This window comes from Ictidomys tridecemlineatus, chromosome 11, assembly GCF_052094955.1.
Source record: "Ictidomys tridecemlineatus isolate mIctTri1 chromosome 11, mIctTri1.hap1, whole genome shotgun sequence".
Taxonomy (NCBI): Eukaryota; Metazoa; Chordata; class Mammalia; order Rodentia; family Sciuridae; genus Ictidomys; species Ictidomys tridecemlineatus.
Window position 1 is genome coordinate 107,315,979 of NC_135487.1, and position 22,411 is coordinate 107,338,389.

Here is a 22,411-nt window from a genome sequence, read left to right on the forward strand (position 1 = left end):
ACTTAGCAGAGCAAACATTTAAGTGCTACAGCTTCGTGCCCAGCATCCAGGGCACATGGTGGTGATGTGACTACCGAAGGGCTTGGAGAGTGCCACCCCTACAGCTTGCTGGCTGCAGCCACGGTGGCCACTCTCTTCAGTTAGCTCTGCTTGCTGCTTCTGGATTCCCTCAACAGGCATTCCTCATTCTGGCATCTTCGGCTTCCTGGGGTATCCACTGTAGCTTCGGCTTCACTCTGTGTTCTGCAGTAGGGGCTGCTTGCAGAAACTGACCCTGCCACACACTGCCTAGCCTCCCATGCTCTCCTTTGAAATCTCAGTGGAAGCTTCCAAGACCCCATGAGTCTTGCATTCTAGATGCCTGTAAAACCAGCATCCTGTGGATTATGTCAAGGCCTGCTTCCAGCATGAGGTACACCAGGACCCACTTCAACCAGGCTGCAGGGCCTTGAAGGTTCAACACAGACAAATCCCAGGGAAACCATTCCCTAAATTGTTCTGTGCACCCTGGGCTCCCCTCAAAAGAACAAAGATTATACTCTGTAACTTTTGAAAAGCCTGTGATAGGTGGAGTCTTGGAAGATTCTGAGATGCTCTCAAGGCATCTTTTTTATTGTTCTGGTGCAAAGAATCTGCTTTTTAAAACACAGCCCTACCTGGCAACACCTTTAAACATGTTCCTTTTCTAAGGGAAATCGAAATTTTTTGGGGGTGGGTGTGTACCAGGGATTGAACTCAGGAGCACTTGACCACTGAGCTACCTCCCCAGCCCTATTTTATTTAGAGACAGTGTCTCCCTGAGTTGCTTAGCACCTCACTTTTGCTGAAGTTGGCTTTGAACTTGCAATCCTTCTGTCTCAGCCTCCTGAGTCACTTGGATTTTAGGCATGTGCCACCATGCCTGATGAATCACAAGTTTTTAAAAAAAAATTCCACTATTGTTTTATGCTACTGATTCTAACTGTAACTCTGGCTAAAAACTGCCAGAAATATCCTGAATATTCTGCTGCCTTAAAATTTACTGTCATGTTAGTCAGCTGGTTACCTTTAAACTCAGCCTTTCACAAAGCCTCAGGCATGGACAAAATGCATTCAAATCCCTTGCAACAGTGTAAAGTGAGTGGGTGGCCTTTAGTCCCAATATTGCTTATTTCCATCTAAAACCTGAGCTTAACCTTTAGTATTCACATTTCTATCTATCAGCATTCTGATCTTCTAAGCCCTCACCAGAATCACCCATTAAGATCTGCTTACAACATTCTAAGCTTTAGGTAGTCTGCTTCTACAAACTTTTCCAAATTCTGACTGCAAACCAATTTTGAAAGCTTCTGAACTATATCATTAGTACAGTCACAGCAATGACCTCACTTCTTGGCACCAATTTTCTAGGAATTTCTCAGTGTAATCAAGCTGACAACCAAGATTAACCACATTTGGTAGTAAAAATTGAGTTTAGTACTACTCCCTCCCCCCATATACTGGGGACCAGACTCCAAAGGAACTCTACCACTGTGCTACATCCCAGCCTTTTTTATTTTGAGACAAGGTCTAAGTTATCCAGGTTAGCCTTCAATTTGCAATCCTCCTGCCTTGGCCTCTTGTATAACTTCTTTACTGACAAAACCATACCCCCCAAAAACTCCCAGCTTCTTGTACCAGTTGAAAGCCTTGGTTACAAACATGGTCCAAGTAGCTCAAAATTAGTTCTATGAAACAATACTATTCTAAGGCCATACTTATTTTGAAAGTCTGAAGTTTTTCCCCACAACTATAAAAGTACTACTAAGTTGAAAATCTTTATTTCATTAAGATATACAAATAGAGTTAATACAAAAGTCCACATCTTTTGTGGTTTCTAAACATTTGACCATCAATGGTTTCCACCAGAGGCTGTTCTTCATATTTCAGAGAAAGTTCAGATGTCTGACATTCTGTGAAAGCCCAACTTTTCTTCCTTTCTACCCATCAAATTAGTCTTTTCAGAAATCTTGCCGGATGTTTTCTTTGTTTGCCTCTCCATTTTGCTGCTTAATTTGAAAGATTTCATTTTCTAGTTGCACAATAGTCCGTTCAATTTCATAATTCTTACTGACCAGGGATACCCAACTAAAAAATGAAAGAAAAGAAAATGAAAATATTACTCAATATAAGATTTCTCTTAGAAGATTTAATTTTAAATGTATGTACAATTTCATTCAGGGTTGTAACACTTAACTTTTCATTTAAAAAAACTAAGACACAATTGTAAAAGAACAGGTGAAAGGTACAGAGACTTTCTCTGTATTATTTATTTTTTTGCAGTACTGGGGCCAAACCCAGAGTTCTGCATATGCCAGCCAAGCACTCCACCACTGGCCAGATCCCTAGGCCTTTTTATTTTGAGACAGTGTCTCACCTCATCCAGGCTGCCTTTGAACTTCCAATCCTCCTGCTTCAACCTCCTGAGTACCTCTGTATTATTTTTTTAAATTGGCACTTTATAATAGTGAAATTCATTATACCGTATTTGTATATGCACATAATTTGATCAATCTCATTTCCCCATCCTGCTTGCTATACTCTACTGATCTCCCTTCTATTACTACTACTACTATTGTTTTAATTAGCATGTTATATTTGTAAGTGGGATTCACTGTGGTATATTCATACATGGACATAACATATTTGGTTGATTTCATTCCTCATTTATTATTTCTTACAATTTCAAGTGAATCTACAATTATTTCAAATTAAGAAGTATAATTAATAAAAAAGTAAGTAGAAACAAATAGCAAATCAATAAGACAGAAAAGACAAGAAAGAGTATTGAAAGACAGTATTGGGTTAGTAGAAGAGAAGAAAAAATAGGGCAGAAGCAACAATTATAGAAAAATGGTGGAAACAATTCTAGAACTGATAAAAAATAAACTGCAGATTTAAGGAAGGCTCCCTTTCCCCTAAAAAAATTTTAAGGAGGCTATAATCTCAGCTACTTGGAAAGCTGAGGCAGGAGGATCACAAGTTTGAGGCCAGTGTGTGCAACTCAGCAAGACCTTGTCTCAAAATAAAATTTAAGGTCTGGGAGTGTAGCACTTGTCTAGAATATGCAAGGATCTGGATTTAACACCACACATACACACGCACGCGCGCGCACACACACACACACACACACACACACACACACACACACACAAATGGGGGAGGGGCGGCTAGTCATGGTACAGAGTGCCAGATTAGCATGTGGGAGGCCTAGGGTTTAATTCTCAATGCTGACAAAAAGTAAACAATAAAACAATTAGAATACAAGTAGGTCTTATAAAGAGCCAGAAATACTGGACTGAAAACATGACAGATACTCTAAGACCAGATCATTAGCTGTGGTCCAATTCTTATCTATCTATCTATCTATTTATTTATTTATTATTTTTAGGTGGACACAATCTTTATTTTGTTTTTATGTGATATTGAGAATCCAACCCAGTGCTTCATGCATGCTAGGCGAGTGCGCTACCATTTGAACCACATCCCCAGCCTCACGTGGTCCAATTCTTGTTTGTAACTCTTTTTTGCTTTCTACACTCAGAAAGGTGCAGATTTTGAAATAGTGAAGGGCAGATTTAGAAAACAGCATCTGACACCCGTGGAATTCCATGTGAATACTGTTTGAATCCTGATCACAGAAAGGGATAAACAGTTTGAAACATGATGGAATTATTGACACTTACTTTGACTCCATTTCTCTTAATTTAGATCCAGCTGTAAGTTGCATGTTCTTTCGCTGCCAGTTTAAGTCCTGAATATGTTTCCTGCAAAAAGTTATTTACACAACCCAACTACATTTTTACGTTAAGAGTAAAATAAACAGAAAAAGTAACAGTCAATATGAAAATGTCTTTAATCTCTTTAAAATAGACACATACACAAATAGTCAACATGAGAATACCTTTAATGTCCTTGGAACAGATACATACACAATCATGGACTAGTTTTAGGAGTGAGCTTTCTTCTAGTTAAAATAAAAAGTACACCCAAACATGTACACATAAATTATAAATCAGAAGTCCCTCCTCCCCTGCATTTCTCCCACTTCCTAGTGAATGCTGTTGAGTTTTTGGTGGGGGCAATAGTTTAAATATGGACTGTCCCCTCCAAAATTCATGTTGAAGTTTAACCTCCACTGTGCATTATCAACAGTCAAAAGTTAATTGAACTATGGTGGTTGGGGTGGGCCTTTGCAATGTGAGAGATGATTAGGATTAGACAGTAACAGTGTGGAGCCCAAATACTGAATACACCAGGTTTTTTAACAGTGAGAAAGGGATCTGAACACACACCTGCGCCACTTCCCCGTCTCTTGCCATGTGATGTCCTGCACCACGCTGGGACTCTGCCAGCAAGGTTATAACCAGATGTACCCCTTGACCTTGGATTTCCAGAACTGTAAGCCAAAATAAACCTCTTTTCTTTAAAACTTACCCAGTGTGAGGTATTATGCTGTTTGCAACAGGAAACAAAAAGACAGTGGGTGTCCTAGATTCTTTCCTCTGTGTACACATATGCAAAGACCGGTTTTTATATAAATCAGGTTACACATGTTAGTCTTCAATGTTCCCCCTCTTTTAAAGTCCCTTTTCTATGCCTGCAGACTTGCAAGTTGTATGACCTGGTAGAAATGTTTTCAGATTTTAAGCCTATTTCCCTTCCTCTCTGGAAAGACAAATCCAGTGCTAGATGCTGGACAGACTGACCAGTGTTTACTGTCATATGGCTATAGTCTTATTGCTTTCTTTTTTCTTCCACTGTCTATTAAGGGTTTGCTTAAACTTTATTCTAAAACAACAGGAAGAACAATTTACCTTAACTTCTGAAGCTCTTTCTGTGCATGTTCAATCATATGGACTAGATTTCTAAAGAAGGAGAAAAGGAAAATCAGATTAAGGAACATTAAGACCTCATGGTACCAGCTAAACTACCTAGGTTCACACAAAGTTACATTTTCCTACTAAAAAAATAAACAATGAGATCTCTGTGCCCAATACATTAGATACTCCATTAACATTAGCTAATTTTATTCTCACAGGAATTGAGATAGGGTATGATTTATTATTCCAGTTACACATGTGAATAAAACGAGGCTTACAAGGATCAAGTAACTTGATCAAGATAATACAGGTGTTAGACATGTAAGGTTGGTTATTTTATTTTTTTTCATAATAGGGACTGAGCCTAGGGGCATTTCACTGAATTAAATCCCAGCCAGTTTTTTCTGTTTTATGTTGAGACAGGGTCTCATTAAGTTGCAGAGGCTAGCTTTGAACTTGTGATCCTCCTGTCTCAGCCTCCCAAGTTGCTGGGATTATAGGCGTGCACTACCGTGCCTGGTTGGATTTCAGGTCTTTTAAATTCTAGAGCTAAGCAGCTTACAGATACTTTCATTTTGAGTACTTATGTCATTTCTTAAACTGTTATATGACTTTTTTTTCTTGGAGATAGGTCGACTATGCTTTCCAGGCTGGCCTTGAACTCCAGGGCTCAAATAATCCTTGTGTCTTCAGTCTCCTTGGACTATAGGCACTTAACACTCCTGGCTTATCATAACTTTTTTTCATCAATCAAGAAGATGAAAAATATCTGATATACCTATTTTTTAATATGGAGCTTCTTAAGGATGGGAATCATGTTGTTCTCCTTGTAAAACAAGTTTTCTTAACTGACCTGTCTCTTAAATTTCTTCATCATCCAGATCTCATTCTCAATATTCTTTTATATCTCGATTTTCATATCTACATTAATCTTGTCTTATTCAACTCTGGTTTTTACTAAAAACTGAAAAAGAAGCTGTAGTAGGAGGCTAGAGATTCAGGTATCAGTCCAAGTCAGTTCTAACTAACATAGGGGAAAAGTTCAATAGAGAGTACCATGTGATCATTATCACTGGAAGTGATTTGATGGTAGACTTCAATAAACTTAAATAACAGCTTTACTGAGACATAATTCACAAGCCTCTTGAACACCTCAGGCCTGACGGTACTGTTGCTCCAGACTAATACTGTTTCCTAGTTGTGCTGCAGGGCTGGGCATTGAACCGGAGCTTCTCACAATGTGTTTCCTGATTTTCTAACTCAAATTTTCTGCTGTTGCCCTGAGTCAACTTCCTACCTCTACCGAATGGTTTTCTTGCACTAAATGCAATTCTCTCATGATTTGGTCTTCAAATATCCTCTTCCTGAAAGGTTATTTGTTGTCTTCTTCCTGTTCTACCCTCCTTCTTAAATTTATTTTGACAAAATATAGTATTTTTGCATAGTATTCTTCCTCTGGAAAAGCTTCTATTGAGTTTGGAGGAGACAAAAATGAGTAACGTCCACTATAGTTACCAAGAAGAGGCACAGAGTACGATAGGCAGATTTTCAATCAGGGAAGACAGGTAGACCGGAATCAATGTTCTCTTGAATTTAATGGTTCCTCTCCTGTACCTATGTTCTTCATTTTTGGACACCCAAATCGCCGATTACTGGTTCCTTGGCCTAGAATTTGTTTCCTTAACAATATATAGAGCTTTTTGAGGACAGGAATCATGCCGTTCTCCTTGTGAAACAAGTTTTCCTAACTGATCTCTTAAATTTCTTCATCATCCAGATCCTATTCTTTCTTTTGACCCTTCCTTTCTTTTGTATATTCATAAAAGAAGCTGAAATGTTTGTCTTGTAGTTTCCCAAATTCTGGGTTTTGTCTGTTGGATCACGATTTGGCAATAGAAACTTATAATTCTGAAGATCATACAAAAGCTATCTATTGTGGTTTTATTTTATACAATTGTTTAAGGAAACAGTCTAACAGAGTTTTACATATACTCATGAGGCTCAAAGGAACCACAGAGATAATTTTTTTTTTCTTGTAGTATTGGGGATCAAACCTAGGACCGTATGCTTACGAGGCAAGCACTCATATCCCCAACCCCTCACAGAGATAATCTAACTATTGAATTTTACAGACAAGAAAACTGAAGTCTAGATAGAGAATAAATACTAAAGCTAAAGCTCATTACTTGGAACAGAAATGAGAGCTCAATGGATTGTTTTGCCAGCAAAATCCTTTCTGATATTAGTTCTCTATTTATATTTGATTGTCATTATTCACAAACTCCATATTTTGAGAGTCTGTGTACCTACTTTATTTATAACCCCCAAATTACTATTTGCAATGTTTTGTAGTCATTCATGAATATCTATACACCAGTGAAAACTCTTGACATCCTAGGTACGCACATTCCCAGTTGAGGCTAAGCAAGGAGACGCTCTGCCTTTTTATTTTTGCTCTCATAAAGAGAAGCCCAGAGGACAGAGTTTAAGTTTCAAGTTTGGCATCTATTAGCAAAGTGTCTTAAGCGTGATACTTCTTAAGTTCATTTTCTCATCTATTAGCAAAGTGTCTTAAGCGTGATACTTCTTAAGTTCATTTTCTCTCTTTTTTTTGGATACTGGGGATTGAGCTCAGGGGCCTCAACCACTGAGCCACATCCCCAGCCCAATTTTTGTATTTTATTTAGAGATAGGGCCTGAGTTGCTAAGTGCCTCGCCATTGCTGAGGCTGGCTTTGAACTCATGATACACCTGCCAGGTGTGCACCACTGTGCCCAGTTTTTCTCTTTTTCTTTTTTTTTTAAATTTGTTTTAATTAGTTACAATTAATTAATTAGTTTTTTATTTAAAAAATCTACTAGAATTAGTTGTTTCTAAAATAACTTATGTGAGATGTATGTATGTATACATATACATACTTCTAGAGATATGGTATGGTATTTAATTCAGTGTTTACTGGGACTAATGAGAATCAACTAATGAGAATCCCTAACATTAAGGATTACAGTCTATCAGGTGATTTGTATACTGGCCCTCACAACCCATTTTTCTTACATCATTCTACAGTAAATGTGGTAATTAAAAGTCAGGCCTCATCAGCACTCTTAAATTTTGAGATGGGTCTCAAAGTACTGGCTTTTCATAGGGGTTAGATCTAGGACATGATCCCAAGTCAAATCTAGCTTTATTATTTTTTATCCCTTGTCTGTTACTCAGTCTCCCATACTTTTAAAAAATACTAAAGCTTTGGGTAGGATGGGTGAAAAGCAGCTTACTCATTATATACTTTCCAGGCATTACATCCATGCTGAGACATTAGTTCCAGATTCTCAATTCGAACTGCCTGATGCTCTAACTGGGCCATAGAATTGTTTACACATTCTTGCCATGCGGTAATGTCATTTTTCTGACCAGAGGAAGGGGCTGGAAGTTCATATCTGAAATTAAACAACAAAATAAAATAAACCCACATATACTAACAAGTTTTTATGCTTCTTCCCAATAAAATGCCCAATGCATTTATGCACACTATATAAAACTACAGAAGACTGAAGATACAGACTTTACAAAAAAAGAAATCTATTAATCCTAAGACACAATCAATTTACAAATGAGATTTATTTATTTATTTTAAAAATATATCTTTATTTTATTTTATGTGGTGCTAAGGATCGAACCCAGGGCCTCGCACATGCCAGGTGAGTGCTCTACCACTAAGCCACAATCTCAGCTCCTACAATGAGATTTAGCACCATTGTATATAGTAACAAACAAACAAACAAAAGTTTACATCAATGTAAATCAGTTAAGTAAATGATATCATATTCACATAAAGAACTACCATATTAGCTATTAAATGTGACTGGAAGTTCAGTCCAATCTCTCTTCATACTTGCAAGATCCTGTGCAGTAGTAGCTCAGAGGCACTGGACCACTGAGGCACATACCCAGCCCTATTTTGCATTTTATTTATTTAGATAGTGTCTCGTTGAGTTGCTTAGTGCCTAGCTGTTACTGAGGCTGGCTCTGAACTTGTGATCCTTCTGCCTCAGCCTTCTGAGCTGCTGGGATTACAAGCATGAGCCATCATACCTAGCTTCTGCCTTATCACCTTTTCTTTTTAAATTTTGTGGTGCTGGGGATTGAACCCAGGGCCTTGTGCATGCAAGGCAAGCACTGTACCAACTGAGCTACCTCCCCATGCCTTATCATCTTTAAAAAGAAAAATGTTTCTGAAAAAATCTTAATATATAAAAGAAAAACCTAGGCTCCAAAAAATTTTGCTACCATTTTTTGTAAATGATATCTGTTCTAGAGAAAAAAATTGGTAAGGAACATAATACTTATTTGCCTTTAGAGCCTACTCTGTTCTCAGTATCTTTACACCATCAATACAGCCAGCAAATACACTCTTCATAAATTTCAACTCATTATTAATGAGTTACTACAAATAACTTCTAAATTTCCATTTTAACATTCTTACCGTTTCATACTGAGCAATTCAATTGGTTGTCGGGCAGCCAGTCTTTCAAATTCATTTCTCATTATGTCAGTCTAATATATAAATCAGAGAAAAAAATTATTTCCAAGTTCATACTGAAATTAATAATCAAACTGAAATTAATAATCACCAAATAATAAATTTAATCTACTCAGGTATTTATATTACCCATTATAATGGATCATTTTCCTTCTCCCAATTCTTCTTTTAGGTGCCGGGGACTGAACCCAGGGCCTAGCGCATGCTGAGTACATGCTCTCCCACTAAGCTACACCCCAGCCATCCCTAAATTCTTCTCTGGATTAAATGCTTTCCAGGCTGGGCATGCACACCTATAGTTCCAGTGACCTGGGAGGCTGAGATAGGAAGATTTCAAGTTTGGTTTGACAGCAGCCTGGGCAACTTAAGGAGATTCTGCCTCAAATTAAAAAAAAAAAAAAAAAAAAAAAAAAGAAAACCAAATAAAAAGGGCTGGGGGTACAACTCAGTGGTAGAGCACCCCTGGATTCAATCCCCAGTACTGGAGAGAAATCCTTTTTAGGATCTGAACATACACATGCTTTAATTCATACTCAGGCAGGAAAGGTGGTATATATAAAGAAGCCCACAAAAGAAAGGAATAATTCTTCTTCTTCTTTTTTTAATAATTAAAGCTTTATCATTGTACACAGTAGCTGGGTTCATCCTGACAAACTCATAATAACATGCATGGAAATTAATTTCAGTTCACGATCCCCCCTTTTTCCCTCCCAACCTCCCTCATCTCTCCCATTCTTCTTCTTCTACTCTACTAGACTTCCCAAGAAAGGATTAATTAAAAAAAAAAATAGTGTTTCTGGGACTCTGCAAATAATTTTAATCCCAGTAATATCTCACCCCTGGACTGGGTAGATATAGCTCAGTAGGTATAGTGCTTGCCTCGCATGTACAAGGCCTTGGGTTCAATCCCCAGCACCACAAAACAAAAACAAAAAAACCCCAAACTCCCCCCCCCCCTTATTCCCATTTAATTGGTCTCAGGTGGAGCCTAGACATGATCCTACTTATTTTTGATTCAGTACAGGGAACTGAACCCAGGGCCTTGTGCATGCTAGACAAATGCTCTACTACTGAGCTACATCCCAGATCTTTCTTAAGTTTTGAGAGAGGGTCTTGCTAAATTGCTGAGGCTGGCCTCAAACTTGGAATCTCCTGCCTCAGCATCCCAAGTAGCTGGGATTACAGGCATGCACCACTGAGCTCAGTTGTATTATTTTTTGGGGGGTACTGGGGATTAAACTCAGGTACACTTGACCATTGAGCCACATCCCCAGCCCTATTTTGTATTTTATTTGGAGACTGGGTCTCTCTGAGTTGCTTAGTGCTTCATGTTTGCTGAAGCTGGCTCTGAACTCACAATCCTCCTGCCTCAGCCTCCTGAGCCACTGGGATGACAGGTGTGTGCCACCATGCCTGGTCTTATTTTTGTTTTTAACATTAGTTGACTCTCAAGTGAAGCTGGGTTAAGAACTATCAACCTGAGCACTTTTTGACAGTGGAGGAAGAAGGGAGAGGACTTAAGGCATAAAATACTTTGCTTTAAGATTATGAGCCCAACTCTATACTTTCTTCCTTTTTTTTAAAGAAATATATTTTTTAGTTGTAGGTGGACACAATACCTTTATTTGTTTAATGTGGTGCTAAAGATCAAACCCAGTACCTCATGCCTACTAGGTGAGTGCTCTACTACTGAGCCACAACCCCAGCCCCCAACTCTATACTTTCCATTTTGTCCTGGTTGCTATTTTCACACCTAATTCTTTGCAAAGAATGGAAGAAAAAGGAGGAAGGAGAAAATGTAATTTATTCTGCAATCTACTTTAGCAATTTCACTATGGTAAAGATGTGCTATGGCTATGCCTCTTTTAAGTCCAACGTTCTGCTCAATATCCTAATCCCATTTCTATTCTGCATATTTTCTACCCTGAGTATAAAGAACTGCTTAAATAAAATACTTATTTATAGTAATACTTAGGTCACTTCACACAATTTCAGTTGTCTGAGGGCTTCAACTATCCCAACAATCTCAGTAGAACAAGTTAAAGAAGGCCTTCCAGAAACCCACATTTCTTTTGACAAATTTTACATTAAGCATTTCTTGTTGGAGAAAGCTGTTTTGGGGTTTGCTGAACTATACACAAATCTTAAGAAAAAAACATAAGGTTATCTTGTTTTTTGCACAAAACTAGAGCTTTTTAGCTACAAGATTATACACAATGACAAAGAATAACAACTAACAATTAGCTAAGAGAGAACCTACAAAAATGCAGGCAAGTTACAAAGGAGCCCTTTTCTAACTTACATGGCCAGTAAGCAAAAGATTTAGAAATTTAGCTCAATGCTCCAAAGACTGAGCCAGGTTCATGAAGCTAAGTTATCAAAACACAGAACAAAACAAAGCAGAAAACTCTAGGCATGCTGAACACATGGTAAGCATTCATGATATAAAACTGCCTTGGAAGCTGTTTACACATCCATTGATCATCATCTGGACCTACTGTGTGCCAGGCAATGAAGATGACAAAAAGGTTCCTGTTCAGGGAGTTGTCACAATGCAGCTTAAAATTAAGGCCTCCCTCAACCATCCAATCTAGAGTAGTCAATCAGTCACTATCACATTACTATTTTAATTTTCTGTATAGCATTTATCAAGAATCTGGTATTTTCTAATTTGTCTGTCTCAATACTCTAGAATACAAGCTCTACGAGGGTATGGGCCTTGCCTATCCTGTTCCCTAATACTCAGCACAGATATTAAAAAATAATTGTGAAATTAATTAAAGGGAGAGTAGTTTTCAAAGGCAGTTTGAAAAGCAATCAATGTCTTGGTGAATTAAGTTAGTTTTTCTAAACTTCAGTTTTACTATCTAAAAAATGGGATATAAATAGCTATCAGCCTGGAAGAGTAGTTTGGGCCTCTAGTCTAGCTATGTGAGAGGATGAATCAGGAGGAATCTGAGCCTAGGGGTTTGCAGCCAACCTGGGCAACAGAGCAAAACCCTGTTTCACTGAAAATGGTAAATAAGGAGTTATATAGTTCACAGGGCCATTCTGTAGACTAAGTGAGATAGTGAGTCCAGTATACTATTACCAAGTATAATTGAGAAAGGGTTAAATAATCATTATGCTAGTTACAAACGCAGGAAGTATGTTATATTTAAGAGAGGGAGAGAAAATGATTAAACAAATTAAAGTATTACAAAGTTTGTGATTGAGGGCTGGGGCTGTGGCTCAGTGGCAGACTGCTTGCCTAGCATGTGTGAGGCCCTGGGTTTGATCCTCGGCATCACATAAAAAATAAACAAACAAAGGTATTGTGTCCAACTACAACTAAAAAATAAATATTAAAAAAAGATTGTGATTGAATGTTATTATCTGAAACCTCCAAAAATCAGAACAATAAGGAAGCAATGGTAGTATGATGGGGCATAATTGTACATGGCTACAAGCACAGCTACACGGGAGAATGAGGCAGGAAGATTGAAAGTTCAAGTCTAGACAGGTGCAGTGGTGCATGTCTGTAATCCCAGCAGCTAAAGAGGCTCAGGAAGGAGGATTGAAATTCAAAGCCAGCCTCAGCAGGTTCGTGAGGAACTAAGCAACTCAAGAGAGATGCTGTTTCTTTCTTTTTTTTTTTTTAAAGAGAGAGTGAGAGAGGAGGGAGAGAGAGAGAGAGAGAGAGAGAATTTTTAATATTTATTTTTTAGTTCTCGGCAGACACAACATCTTTGTTGGTATGTGGTGCTGAGGTTCGAACCCGGGCCGCACGCATGCCAGGCGAGCGCGCTACAGCTTGAGCCACATTCCCAGCCCTAGAAAAGATCACTCTTATTGCAGGGGCTACTGCTTGAGCCACATCCCCAGCCCCGAGATGCTGTTTCTAAATAAAATATCAGAAAAGGGCTAGGGATGTGGCTCAGTGGAGGGAGGGAGGGAGGAAGGAAGGAAAGAAAAGACAAGAAAAGAAAAGGGAGGGAAGGAAGGAAGGAAGGAAGGAAGGAAGGAAGGAAGGAAGGAAGGAAGGCCGGCCGGCCTTGGAAGTTGCCCAGGGGTAGAGCACTTCACTACCATGCATGAGGATTTGGGTTTGATCCTTGGTAACACCAAAACAAACAATAACAAGTAATAATAATAATAGACAACTTAAAGAAAGCATGGGAAAATAGCAATGATGGGCCACATATTTGAAGGTGACACCAAACGATTACAATGGAGCTGAAAAATATCTATGTCTAGTGTCATATTAATGTCATAGTGCAATACATGTATTTGTGGAGATTCTGTGCAAACCTATGGCACGGTCAGTCATTATTTAAGAATGACAATATACAACTATGTTACTAGTTGAATGTATTTACTATGCTTTTTTTTAATGGTACTGGGGATTTAACCCAGGGCCTCCCACATGCTAGGTAAGCATTCTACTACTGAGCTGCACCCCTAACTTCTTTAACTTTTGATTTTGAGACAGAGTCTTGCTCATTTATTGCCCAGGGTGGCCTTAAACTTGTTATTCTTAGCCTCTGGAATAGCTAGGACTACAGGCATGTGCCACCATACCCAGGTATACTATGCTATTGTGTGTACTCCTATTTACTAAAGACTTTATACACCCTTATGCCAGCAGCACCCTCATATATATGTTTCCTTCTCTACTGACTGCCTCACCAGGTCACCTGAAGTGACTGACCTGTGGTATCTAGGATAGGATACTTGGTGCAACACGAAACAGACCAGCAAATAACTGGTACCTTGGGTGTTTGTGTGCTTGTGTGTGGTGATGGCCATTGGAACCCCAGCTTTGCCGTGTTCCACAAGTGCTCTATTATTAAACCACAGCCCTAGCTCTGTACTTCCTTTTGATAACACAATCCTTTCATAAATAAATGGTCACATATTTGGGGAAAATAAAACCTCTAAATATGTTGAAATGTTATCCAATAGTCCAGAAATGGCATTTTACATTTTGGCTAGCTGATTAGATCCTAACTAGTATCTTGGATGCACTTCTAGGTTAAACATTTAAGATGGTATATACTTAGACGTGGTTTGTCCACTCATTCACACACATTTGGTAAGTATCTAGGCTTTGATAAAAATGTCGCCCTCCAGTGGTTCTAAAGAGCATTGGTAATTAAGCCTACATATATTAAAAACCCTAGATTACTTGCTGCACAGTGGATCTGGAGGGTAGAGGATCCCTTTGAGAATTTATCCACAGAGATTTTTGCAATAGGAGCGTTCGAGGAGAGTTTCTGCATTAGGAGAGTTCCTTCTCCGGTTCTCAGAGTAAGAATCTCGGACAAGGATTAGCTATCTGCTGTTTTCAGATAAACATAACTAAACGACATGTAAATAGCAGCTAAAAAAACAACAATTAAGCTGGAATTTAAAATTCACATTTACGTAGCTAAAGCTCTCAATCCAAAATAAAGATCCACGGAAATCCTCGTTCGTACGCGGGGCTGAAGCCTCACACTTACTTCAAACGCAGAATAATCCGGGGCTGTGAGGTAGCTCAAGTAGTTCTTGGTAGGTCGGTATCTGCGAGTTTCCTCCTCCACCAACGCTGCAGCCTAAAAAAAGCAGGGGCCAGGTTACAAGCGACAAATTATAACGCGCCTCCTCCGCCACCGGCCAGTGAGCGCTGTCAGCCACACGGGCAGCCCGCACTCACCGCTTCTCGCACGCCAGGCGCTTCATAACCTTGATCAAAATACGGAAGCGCGTCCACCACAACCTCGCCGGCCACTAGCCCCGTGCCCGCCATTCCAGAGACTTCAGGTTCTCCTGTTTTCTGAGTCTGCGCAGGCTCAGTCCCGTTTGATTACGCCTGCGCCCTGCGCTGATGTAATCCAGTCGCCCGCCCAACGACTTTTAGCGCATGCCCAGTTGCTAAACTGAAAGCTAGCTAGCTCGGCAGCTAGAAATTGTAGGGTGGTGACGTTTGGGTCGGAAGTGACGTCACGCGCCGACGTCTTCGCGGAAGGACCCAATTTTCAGTCTTCGGTTTGCTGAGTTTTTTTGTGTGTGAATGGCGGCAGTCTAGTGGAGTTGAGACTTTTGTTACCTCCAGGAGGTCGATTCCTGGCAGGAGAGCCTCTTCAGATTTCTGGAGGAACTGGTTGCAGGATTTGGCAGGAAATGAGAAAGTGGTTTCCCAGCTCAGCTCGATTTACTCTAACCTCCACCTTCTCCCAAGCTTTTCACTGGTGTGCTGGGATTTTCGTGCACTTTGTTGCCCACTTTTAAAAGTCCTGCCATTTTGCCTTTAGAGCATACAAAAACCCCAGTCATTTTGCCTTTAAGACTGGGCGCAGTGCAGCACCCCTGTAATTCCAGTGACTCAGGAGGGAGGCTGAGACAGAAGGATCACAATTTCTACGCCAGCCTTAACAAATTAGCTAGACCTGCCTCAAAAAGTAAAAAAAGCTGAGGACGTAGCTCTGTGGTAAAGGGGCCCCTGGGTTCAATCCCCAGTACTAACTGGGAAGGAAGACCTAGGGTAATAGAAAAGCACTCACTGCCTCTTAACCATTCAAGCTGCTGCCAAAGCCATATTCTTTGCTACTGGCCCCCAGACTAAGCTGCCTCCCTTTGATTAAGCAGGTAAAGGCCAAGGAAGATTCTCGGACTACATACCCTGTCCATTGTGTAACCGCCCCGGTCTTGTTTGCGGAGACCTTTGTAAATGTTGGCCACGGTATTTAAGCCTGGTTAGTCTACGGTGGATTTGGATTATTTTTCTAATTTACTATTAAGTAAATGTGCTACGTGTAGATTTAAGTGAAGTAAAAACATCTTTACATCTTAGACAATTTTGTTTAAAATTCTCCGAGAGATCTGTGCGTTTTTTAAAATGTTTTTATTCATTAAAAGAACATTTTATACAAATCTTGAGCAATTCTTTTACAAACGTATCCAGAATTCACAATACATTACGAAAACAAAATATAACAGAGCAAGGAAAGGAACTGACTTTCAGATTGCAAGGATAACATAAGACTCATCCCTGAAAGAGAGTAAGACTCTCATCCCTGAAGCAAAGTCTCCCTGCAGAGGGATAACCAGGATCCACCACAGTAAACCTTTCTACCCCCATGGTATAAACACCCAATTACTAATTGTTCCCTCAGGCTTAAGAGTATAAGAAGAGATTAAATGGGGAGGAGTATGGTAAGGAGTATGGTAAGTGTAAGCTGCTTAATCAAGATTTTAGAAGACACAGGCTCAGTTCTATTCCTGGACCCATATCTGTAGGAACTATACACAGCACCAGCCTTAAATGGCATCTACTCCAGATTCATTCAAGCACACCTGAATGGGTTACAATGACAATACTGTACAAGGATTTTAAAATTATGAATAAATATTTTTTATGGCAGTTAAAACCATGAGCAAAAGTTAAAAAAAACCTGACATTTTCTATAATATTATCAATGAAAATTGCACCATCACTGACAAATTCCTCTTTCCAATCACTTCTACTTTTGATATTAAAGATCTGGGTGACTAAGTGGTTATGCTCAGGAAATGTTCATATTCAGAGTCAAATTTAATTAGAGTCAAAAGCCCAATGATTTAAGAGAATCGAAGAAGAGTCTTATGGTGGGGGTGTAGCCCAATGGTAGAGCCCCTGTGAGGGGCCCTGGGTTCTATCCCCAGCACCACAAAAACAAACCCTCTCTTGGCCCATGTAATTTAAAATCCCTTAGCCTCAGAGCTGAAAGTTCACTCTAGTATGTTTAATGGAAAACTGTTTAAATAGCTATAATCCTACAGAGTTCAAATTTCTATCTGTAGGACTAACAAATTTCTCTGTGTTCATAAAATAAAAGTTCTAGCATCAGCTCTGAATTGCATAACTTTGGCCAAATTATTATGCCTCTTTGAATTACAGTTTCTTCATTAGCAAAATGGAGACACAAAATCAAAAATTTAAGACTTGCATAAGATGACAGACATACATATACTACAATGCATGGCAAATGGTGAACACACAAAAATGTCCTTGCAAGGACATTTCCATATTAGCTATAATTCCTCAAAATTTAATGCTAACATGTGAGGGATAAGTTATTCAAGTGCCATACATTGTGGAGGAGAAGCTGCAAAATATTTACTTTTATAAAGAACTCAATTAACAGTACTGAAAAAGTAGGGTTTCCACATAAAGTGAGGTTACCCTCGGGAAGGCATTAAACAAAAAAGAATGGAGACAAATGATGAGTATATTCCAGTTTGTAAGCTCCAACCTCCCATAGGTTTCAAGCTGCCATGATATTTCAGAGATGAGAATTACATGTATAAGGCTAATGTTTTCCATTTCAATCAGGCCTCTCTAGTACTTAAAACTCAACCTTTCTCTCATTACACTCATCTTTGAGTTATTGGATAAATGCAATATCAACAAGCCTTTCCCTTGCCTTCACAGACTAAACACAAAACACAGAGAATGAGCCCATAAAAGGCCACAATAGAAAAGCTGGAGGCAGAGTAATGAGCATCAGTTCCAGATCACTCCCAACAGTTCTTCAGTTATTACTCAGCAGCAACAGGAGAGTCGTCTTCTTCAGAGCCTGACTTGCTCCTTAACCTTTTAAAATTTCAAGGATTTCGTAGAATATTTCAATGCATCCTGCCCTTAGAAAAAATATATTTTTGGCACTTTCTGTTCTATTTAGGATGGAGACATTCAAGTAAAGATTTCATTTCTTCTGTAGAAATTTCATTTTGCTTCCTAAAAGGCAAAAAAAAAAAAAAAGTGAACTCTCAATTTATTTTCACTTAAAGTAAATTATTTGAAGCAAGGGATTAATAATTCAACTATTCAAAATATCCCAAAAATTGAGCTTTCATCTCAAGTCCTATGGTTTGAACAAGCATACCCCAAGGCTGAAGTAGTAAAGGTTTGTTCCCCAGCTTGTGGCACTATTGGGAAGTGGCAGAACTTTTAAGAAGAAAGCCAGTCATGGGGGCCATGACCTTGAGGGGATATTAGGACCCTGGCCCCTTTCTGTCTCTCTTTGCTTCTTCCATGAAGTAAGCAGCTTCCTCTGCTCTGCACTCCCACCATGCCCCAGGCCCCAAAGGAGTGGAGCCAACTGACCATGGATTGGAGCCAACCTCTAAATCTGAGTCAAAATTAACCTTTCCTTTTTTAAAGTTGATTGTTTTAGGTATTTTGTTATGATAATGAAAAGCTGCCACACCAATATATCAGCTGATGTGTTTAACCATCAGAACATCCCTGTTTCTAATTGCAGAGATAGAAAAAAACTCAGACATAATCCAATTCAGTGAGTTAGATTTAAAATCACCTAGCGTAGTCCCCAGAGATTTCATAGAACCTGAGGAAATTTCTTAGGCTCTCTGGAGATTAGTCTTTAGTGCATCTGAGAACCATTGATCTAATCTAATCCCATGGTATAAAGATGAAACAACAGCCCAAGGTATTATTTGTCTATGGTCTCTCAGCTAGTTAGGTACAAGATCAAATGAGGGACATACATTTTAAAGACCAGTATAAATATTATGTAATACAGGGTCTTCACTGTTTTAGGGTAGCCCACCAATGTTCTTATACCATACTGGATAACTATTTGAAAAATCATAAATAACTGTTTCTTTATGAAGTGCATAATCTTTTGCCTCAGAGTTCTTCTAAATCAGGTGTTTTAAATCTGAAGTCTATGGATAGGCTTGGGGGGTCCACAAACACCCTAAAATTATATGCACAATTTATTTGCATGGGAAAAGGGGCCACAGTTTTTATAAGATTATCCAAGAGACATAGCCTAAAAAGAATTAATAATCATGGTATGGAAACTTATATCATAAAGGGACAGTTCAGGGAGCTTCATCAGAACAGGCTACTCTGATGGGGATTCCAACCTCTGAGAGTTTTTCTCCCAAACACTTTGGAACTAGGGTCATGCTTTCTGCTCAAGTCTACTTGAGGTTACACTAATCTGATTATAAAGCCTTTGGGATGAGCTTTGCTTACTGCAGAGCATTCCCCCCCCACCCCCTTCAGCCACATTTCTCTTATAGTAAATCACGGCAACTCACCAAGACTCCGCAAAATTCTATTCACCCCACTGGGCTCAGACTCAGGAATTGTTTCCAAGTACTGGAGCGCCCGGACCTCAAACAAACCTATAAAGAAAACTCATATTGGTAAACCTGTTCAATGCTCTGGAAATTAAATAAAACTTTATTCTTATTACCAGTATATTATTTCAATATTACAAAATAAAGAATTCTCAAACTGAACAATTCCAAGTTTGAGCTTTACATTGTTTTTGGATTATATTATTATATTCATGCTATTTAAGCCATCACCAAATAAAGAGAACTCTAGGATTAAAACTGACCTTTAACTCCACTTTTCCGAAGCTCTCGGTCCTGGATGAATCCTGCAAACATCTGAGTCTCCATGAAAAGGTCAAGAAAGTGGCGTACACTTCGGGATGTGTGAGATTTACGGAATGGTTCCCTTTGGAATACTCGCTCCCCACGCTCAGTGACAGTCATGTTCAAAGAATAATGTCCAACCAACTCCACAAAAAACCTGACAAATGCTTCAGACACCAGAGAATTGAGTGTCACATCTGCTGTAAAATGAAAGAAAAAAAAGAAAAGAGAAAAATCTCCTAAATGTTGAGTATCTGGGAACACGGGCTCTCGGGATGAAAGTCATACATTAAGAGGTGGAGAATAAATTGAGGAATGCTCATTCTTAGCTTTCTTGTGTGGTCCATGACCAGCAAAAAGCAAATAGCTCTTATTCTGACCTTCATTTTCCTCCCACATATACTCTATAATTACATCTTTTTGTTTTCTCGGGGTGTGAGGGGGTAGGGGATAACCAGGGATTGAACCCAGGGGTATTCGGCCATATCCTCAGCCCTATTTGTATTATTTGGAGACAGAGTCTTGGTCTCGCTGAGTTGCTTAGCACCTTGCCATTGCTGAGGCTGGCTTTGAACTCATGATCCTCCTGTCTCAGCCTCCTGAGCTGCTGGGATTACAGGCATGTGCCACCATGCCCGGCTCTTATTACATCTTGCTTTGGACATCTATGGTTTCATGGGTAACTGCTCTTTCAAAGGTTACCAGCGAGAACCAACCAAACCTAATAGACTTTTCTATTTTTACCCTTCTTTAAACTCTGTGTTTCATTCCTGCCCAGCACCATGTTTCTCTTCTCTCAACTTTATACTCTCCTGATTCCCTGATTCTTGTCTTGCCTTTAAGACCAAACATTTATTTTTCTTTACCTCTTCATCTTCTAAGTATGATCCTCAGAACACTTCTCTTCAATATTCCCTTTCTTAAAAAGCAAACTGGCACACAGAAAGAACTGGTTATTTTGGTGATACTCAGTCTTAGATCTCCAGTCTGGTTTTCAACCTCCTGCATTTTCTGGCTATCTATGGGTCATCATTGTTTGGATGTCCCATTAGCACATAAATTCCATTTATCTAAGAATCACCATATCAGGTTCCTTTTGGAAATTGGCAGATTATGAATCAATTTAATAAAACACATTTAAACAAATAAAACACATCTAAAGCCAAATTTACTATATTTCCCACCAAATGTTTCCCTTTCAACTTTTCACCTCATATTTCACCATGATTATTCCATAAAATAATTTACTGATGCTAACACACAATAAAGGGCAGAGCTGAGGGAAAAACAGAAGTTTATTGCATTAGACAAAGAACAATGAAGGGAAGGGAGGATGAATAGGAATAGGAAAGACAGTAGAATGAACTGGACATAACTTTTCTGTGTTTATATATGAATACACCACCAGTGAAACTCCACATCATGTACAACTGCAAGAATGAGATCCTAATTAGAATAAGTTATACTCCATGTATGTATAATATGTCAAAATACACTCCACTGTCCTGTATATCTAAAATTAGCAAACAAAAAAGTAAAAAAAAAAATAATTTGTTGAGAGCTTAAGAAACACCAGGCATTATATTAAATGCTTTTAACAAACACAATAATGAGGTAGGTATTACTATATCTCCTTCAGAGTTGAGGAAAATAAAGCTCCAATGATCAAAGGAATTCTTCAGGGTCATGCTATCCAGGTAAGCAAAGATGCTGGACTCTCAAGTACCATGATTTTGTTTTGTATTGAAGATTAAACCCAGGGTACTCTATCCCCACTGAGCCACACCCCAGCCCTTTTTATTTTGAGACAGGGTCTCAGTTGCTGAGGCTGTCTTGAACTTGTGATCCTCCTGCCTCAACCTCCTGAGTAGCTAGGATTACAGGTATGCGTCACTGTGCCTGGCCAAATCAGGTGATTCTTTTAATTTTTTTTAGTTGTAGATGGACACAATACCCTTATTTTGTTTATTTATTTTTTTTTAATGTGGTGCTGAGGATCGGACCCAGTACCTCACACATGCAAGGCAAACGCTCTACCACTGAGCCACAACCCCAGCCCCTGATTCTACTATAATATAATATAATATAATATAATATAATATAATATAATATAGTATATTATAATATAATATAATATAGTATATTATAATATACTATAATATACAGTGGCAATCTGTAGTATACTCTGCCTCCAGATCCCAGGCTGAAATTTCATATTCATCTTAGACTCCTCACTTTTCTTCCATCTGAATAGTCTTCCCACCCTCATCTTCACAATGTCTCCTTTATCTGGGTTTCACGCTGGACTGGGAATCAGGAACCTATGTATAGTCAGTTCTATCATATCATAGCTGTAAAATAGTGGGTACCCTCACTTTATCTCTCATGGCCTGCCCCTACCTGTATAGTGACAGGGTGCTGATTAGGTGACTTCATTTGTTCTTTCTTCCTTCCTTTCTTTTTGCAATACTGGAATTTGAACCCAGGGTCTCATGCATTCTAGGCAAGTGCTCTATCACTGAGATATACCCCAGTCCTTTAAATTACATTAATTAATTGATTTTTGGGGGGCAGTGCTAGGAAATGAACCGAGGGCCTCACTCACACTAGGCAA

General features: G+C 38.9%; 2 protein-coding genes across 8 annotated transcripts in view; both read right to left on the reverse strand.

Annotated features, from left to right (window-relative positions):
• Window positions 1-1,783: 1,783 nt before the first annotated feature.
• Bcas2 (BCAS2 pre-mRNA processing factor) lies at window positions 1,784-15,232 on the reverse strand. Of its 3 annotated transcripts, XR_013428067.1 has the most exons (8): window positions 15,059-15,226; window positions 14,865-14,957; window positions 9,325-9,395; window positions 8,117-8,278; window positions 4,836-4,886; window positions 4,314-4,417; window positions 3,705-3,785; window positions 2,020-2,106 (listed from the first exon to the last, which is right to left on the reverse strand). XR_013428067.1 is itself a non-coding variant. In XM_005337655.5 (7 exons), exons 1-7 carry the CDS (start codon window positions 15,149-15,151, stop codon window positions 1,980-1,982), a joined length of 678 nt encoding a protein of 225 aa, XP_005337712.1. In that variant the 5' UTR covers window positions 15,152-15,221; the 3' UTR covers window positions 1,784-1,979. The 3 variants fall into 3 exon arrangements, 2 of the variants coding, with proteins under 2 accessions (XP_005337712.1, XP_040143282.1); XM_005337655.5 differs by lacking the exon at window positions 4,314-4,417 and having other exon boundaries at window positions 1,784-2,106; window positions 15,059-15,221; XM_040287348.2 differs by lacking the exons at window positions 2,020-2,106; window positions 3,705-3,785 and having other exon boundaries at window positions 3,908-4,417; window positions 15,059-15,232.
• Window positions 15,233-16,227: 995 nt separating this feature from the next.
• Dennd2c (DENN domain containing 2C) overlaps window positions 16,228-22,411 on the reverse strand; it is a 79,140-nt gene continuing 72,956 nt past the window's right edge. For 3 of the 5 annotated variants that reach the window (XM_078027056.1, XM_078027057.1, XM_078027058.1), the window contains 3 exons: window positions 19,758-19,997; window positions 19,453-19,539; window positions 16,228-18,121 (listed from right to left, as the gene is read on the reverse strand). In XM_078027056.1, coding sequence (XP_077883182.1) covers window positions 18,090-18,121; window positions 19,453-19,539; window positions 19,758-19,997 — 359 coding nt within the window. In that variant the 3' untranslated portion in view covers window positions 16,228-18,089. The remainder of the gene's footprint in view (window positions 18,122-19,452; window positions 19,540-19,757; window positions 19,998-22,411) is intronic. The other 2 variants (XM_078027059.1, XM_078027060.1) reach the window with 1 other exon arrangement.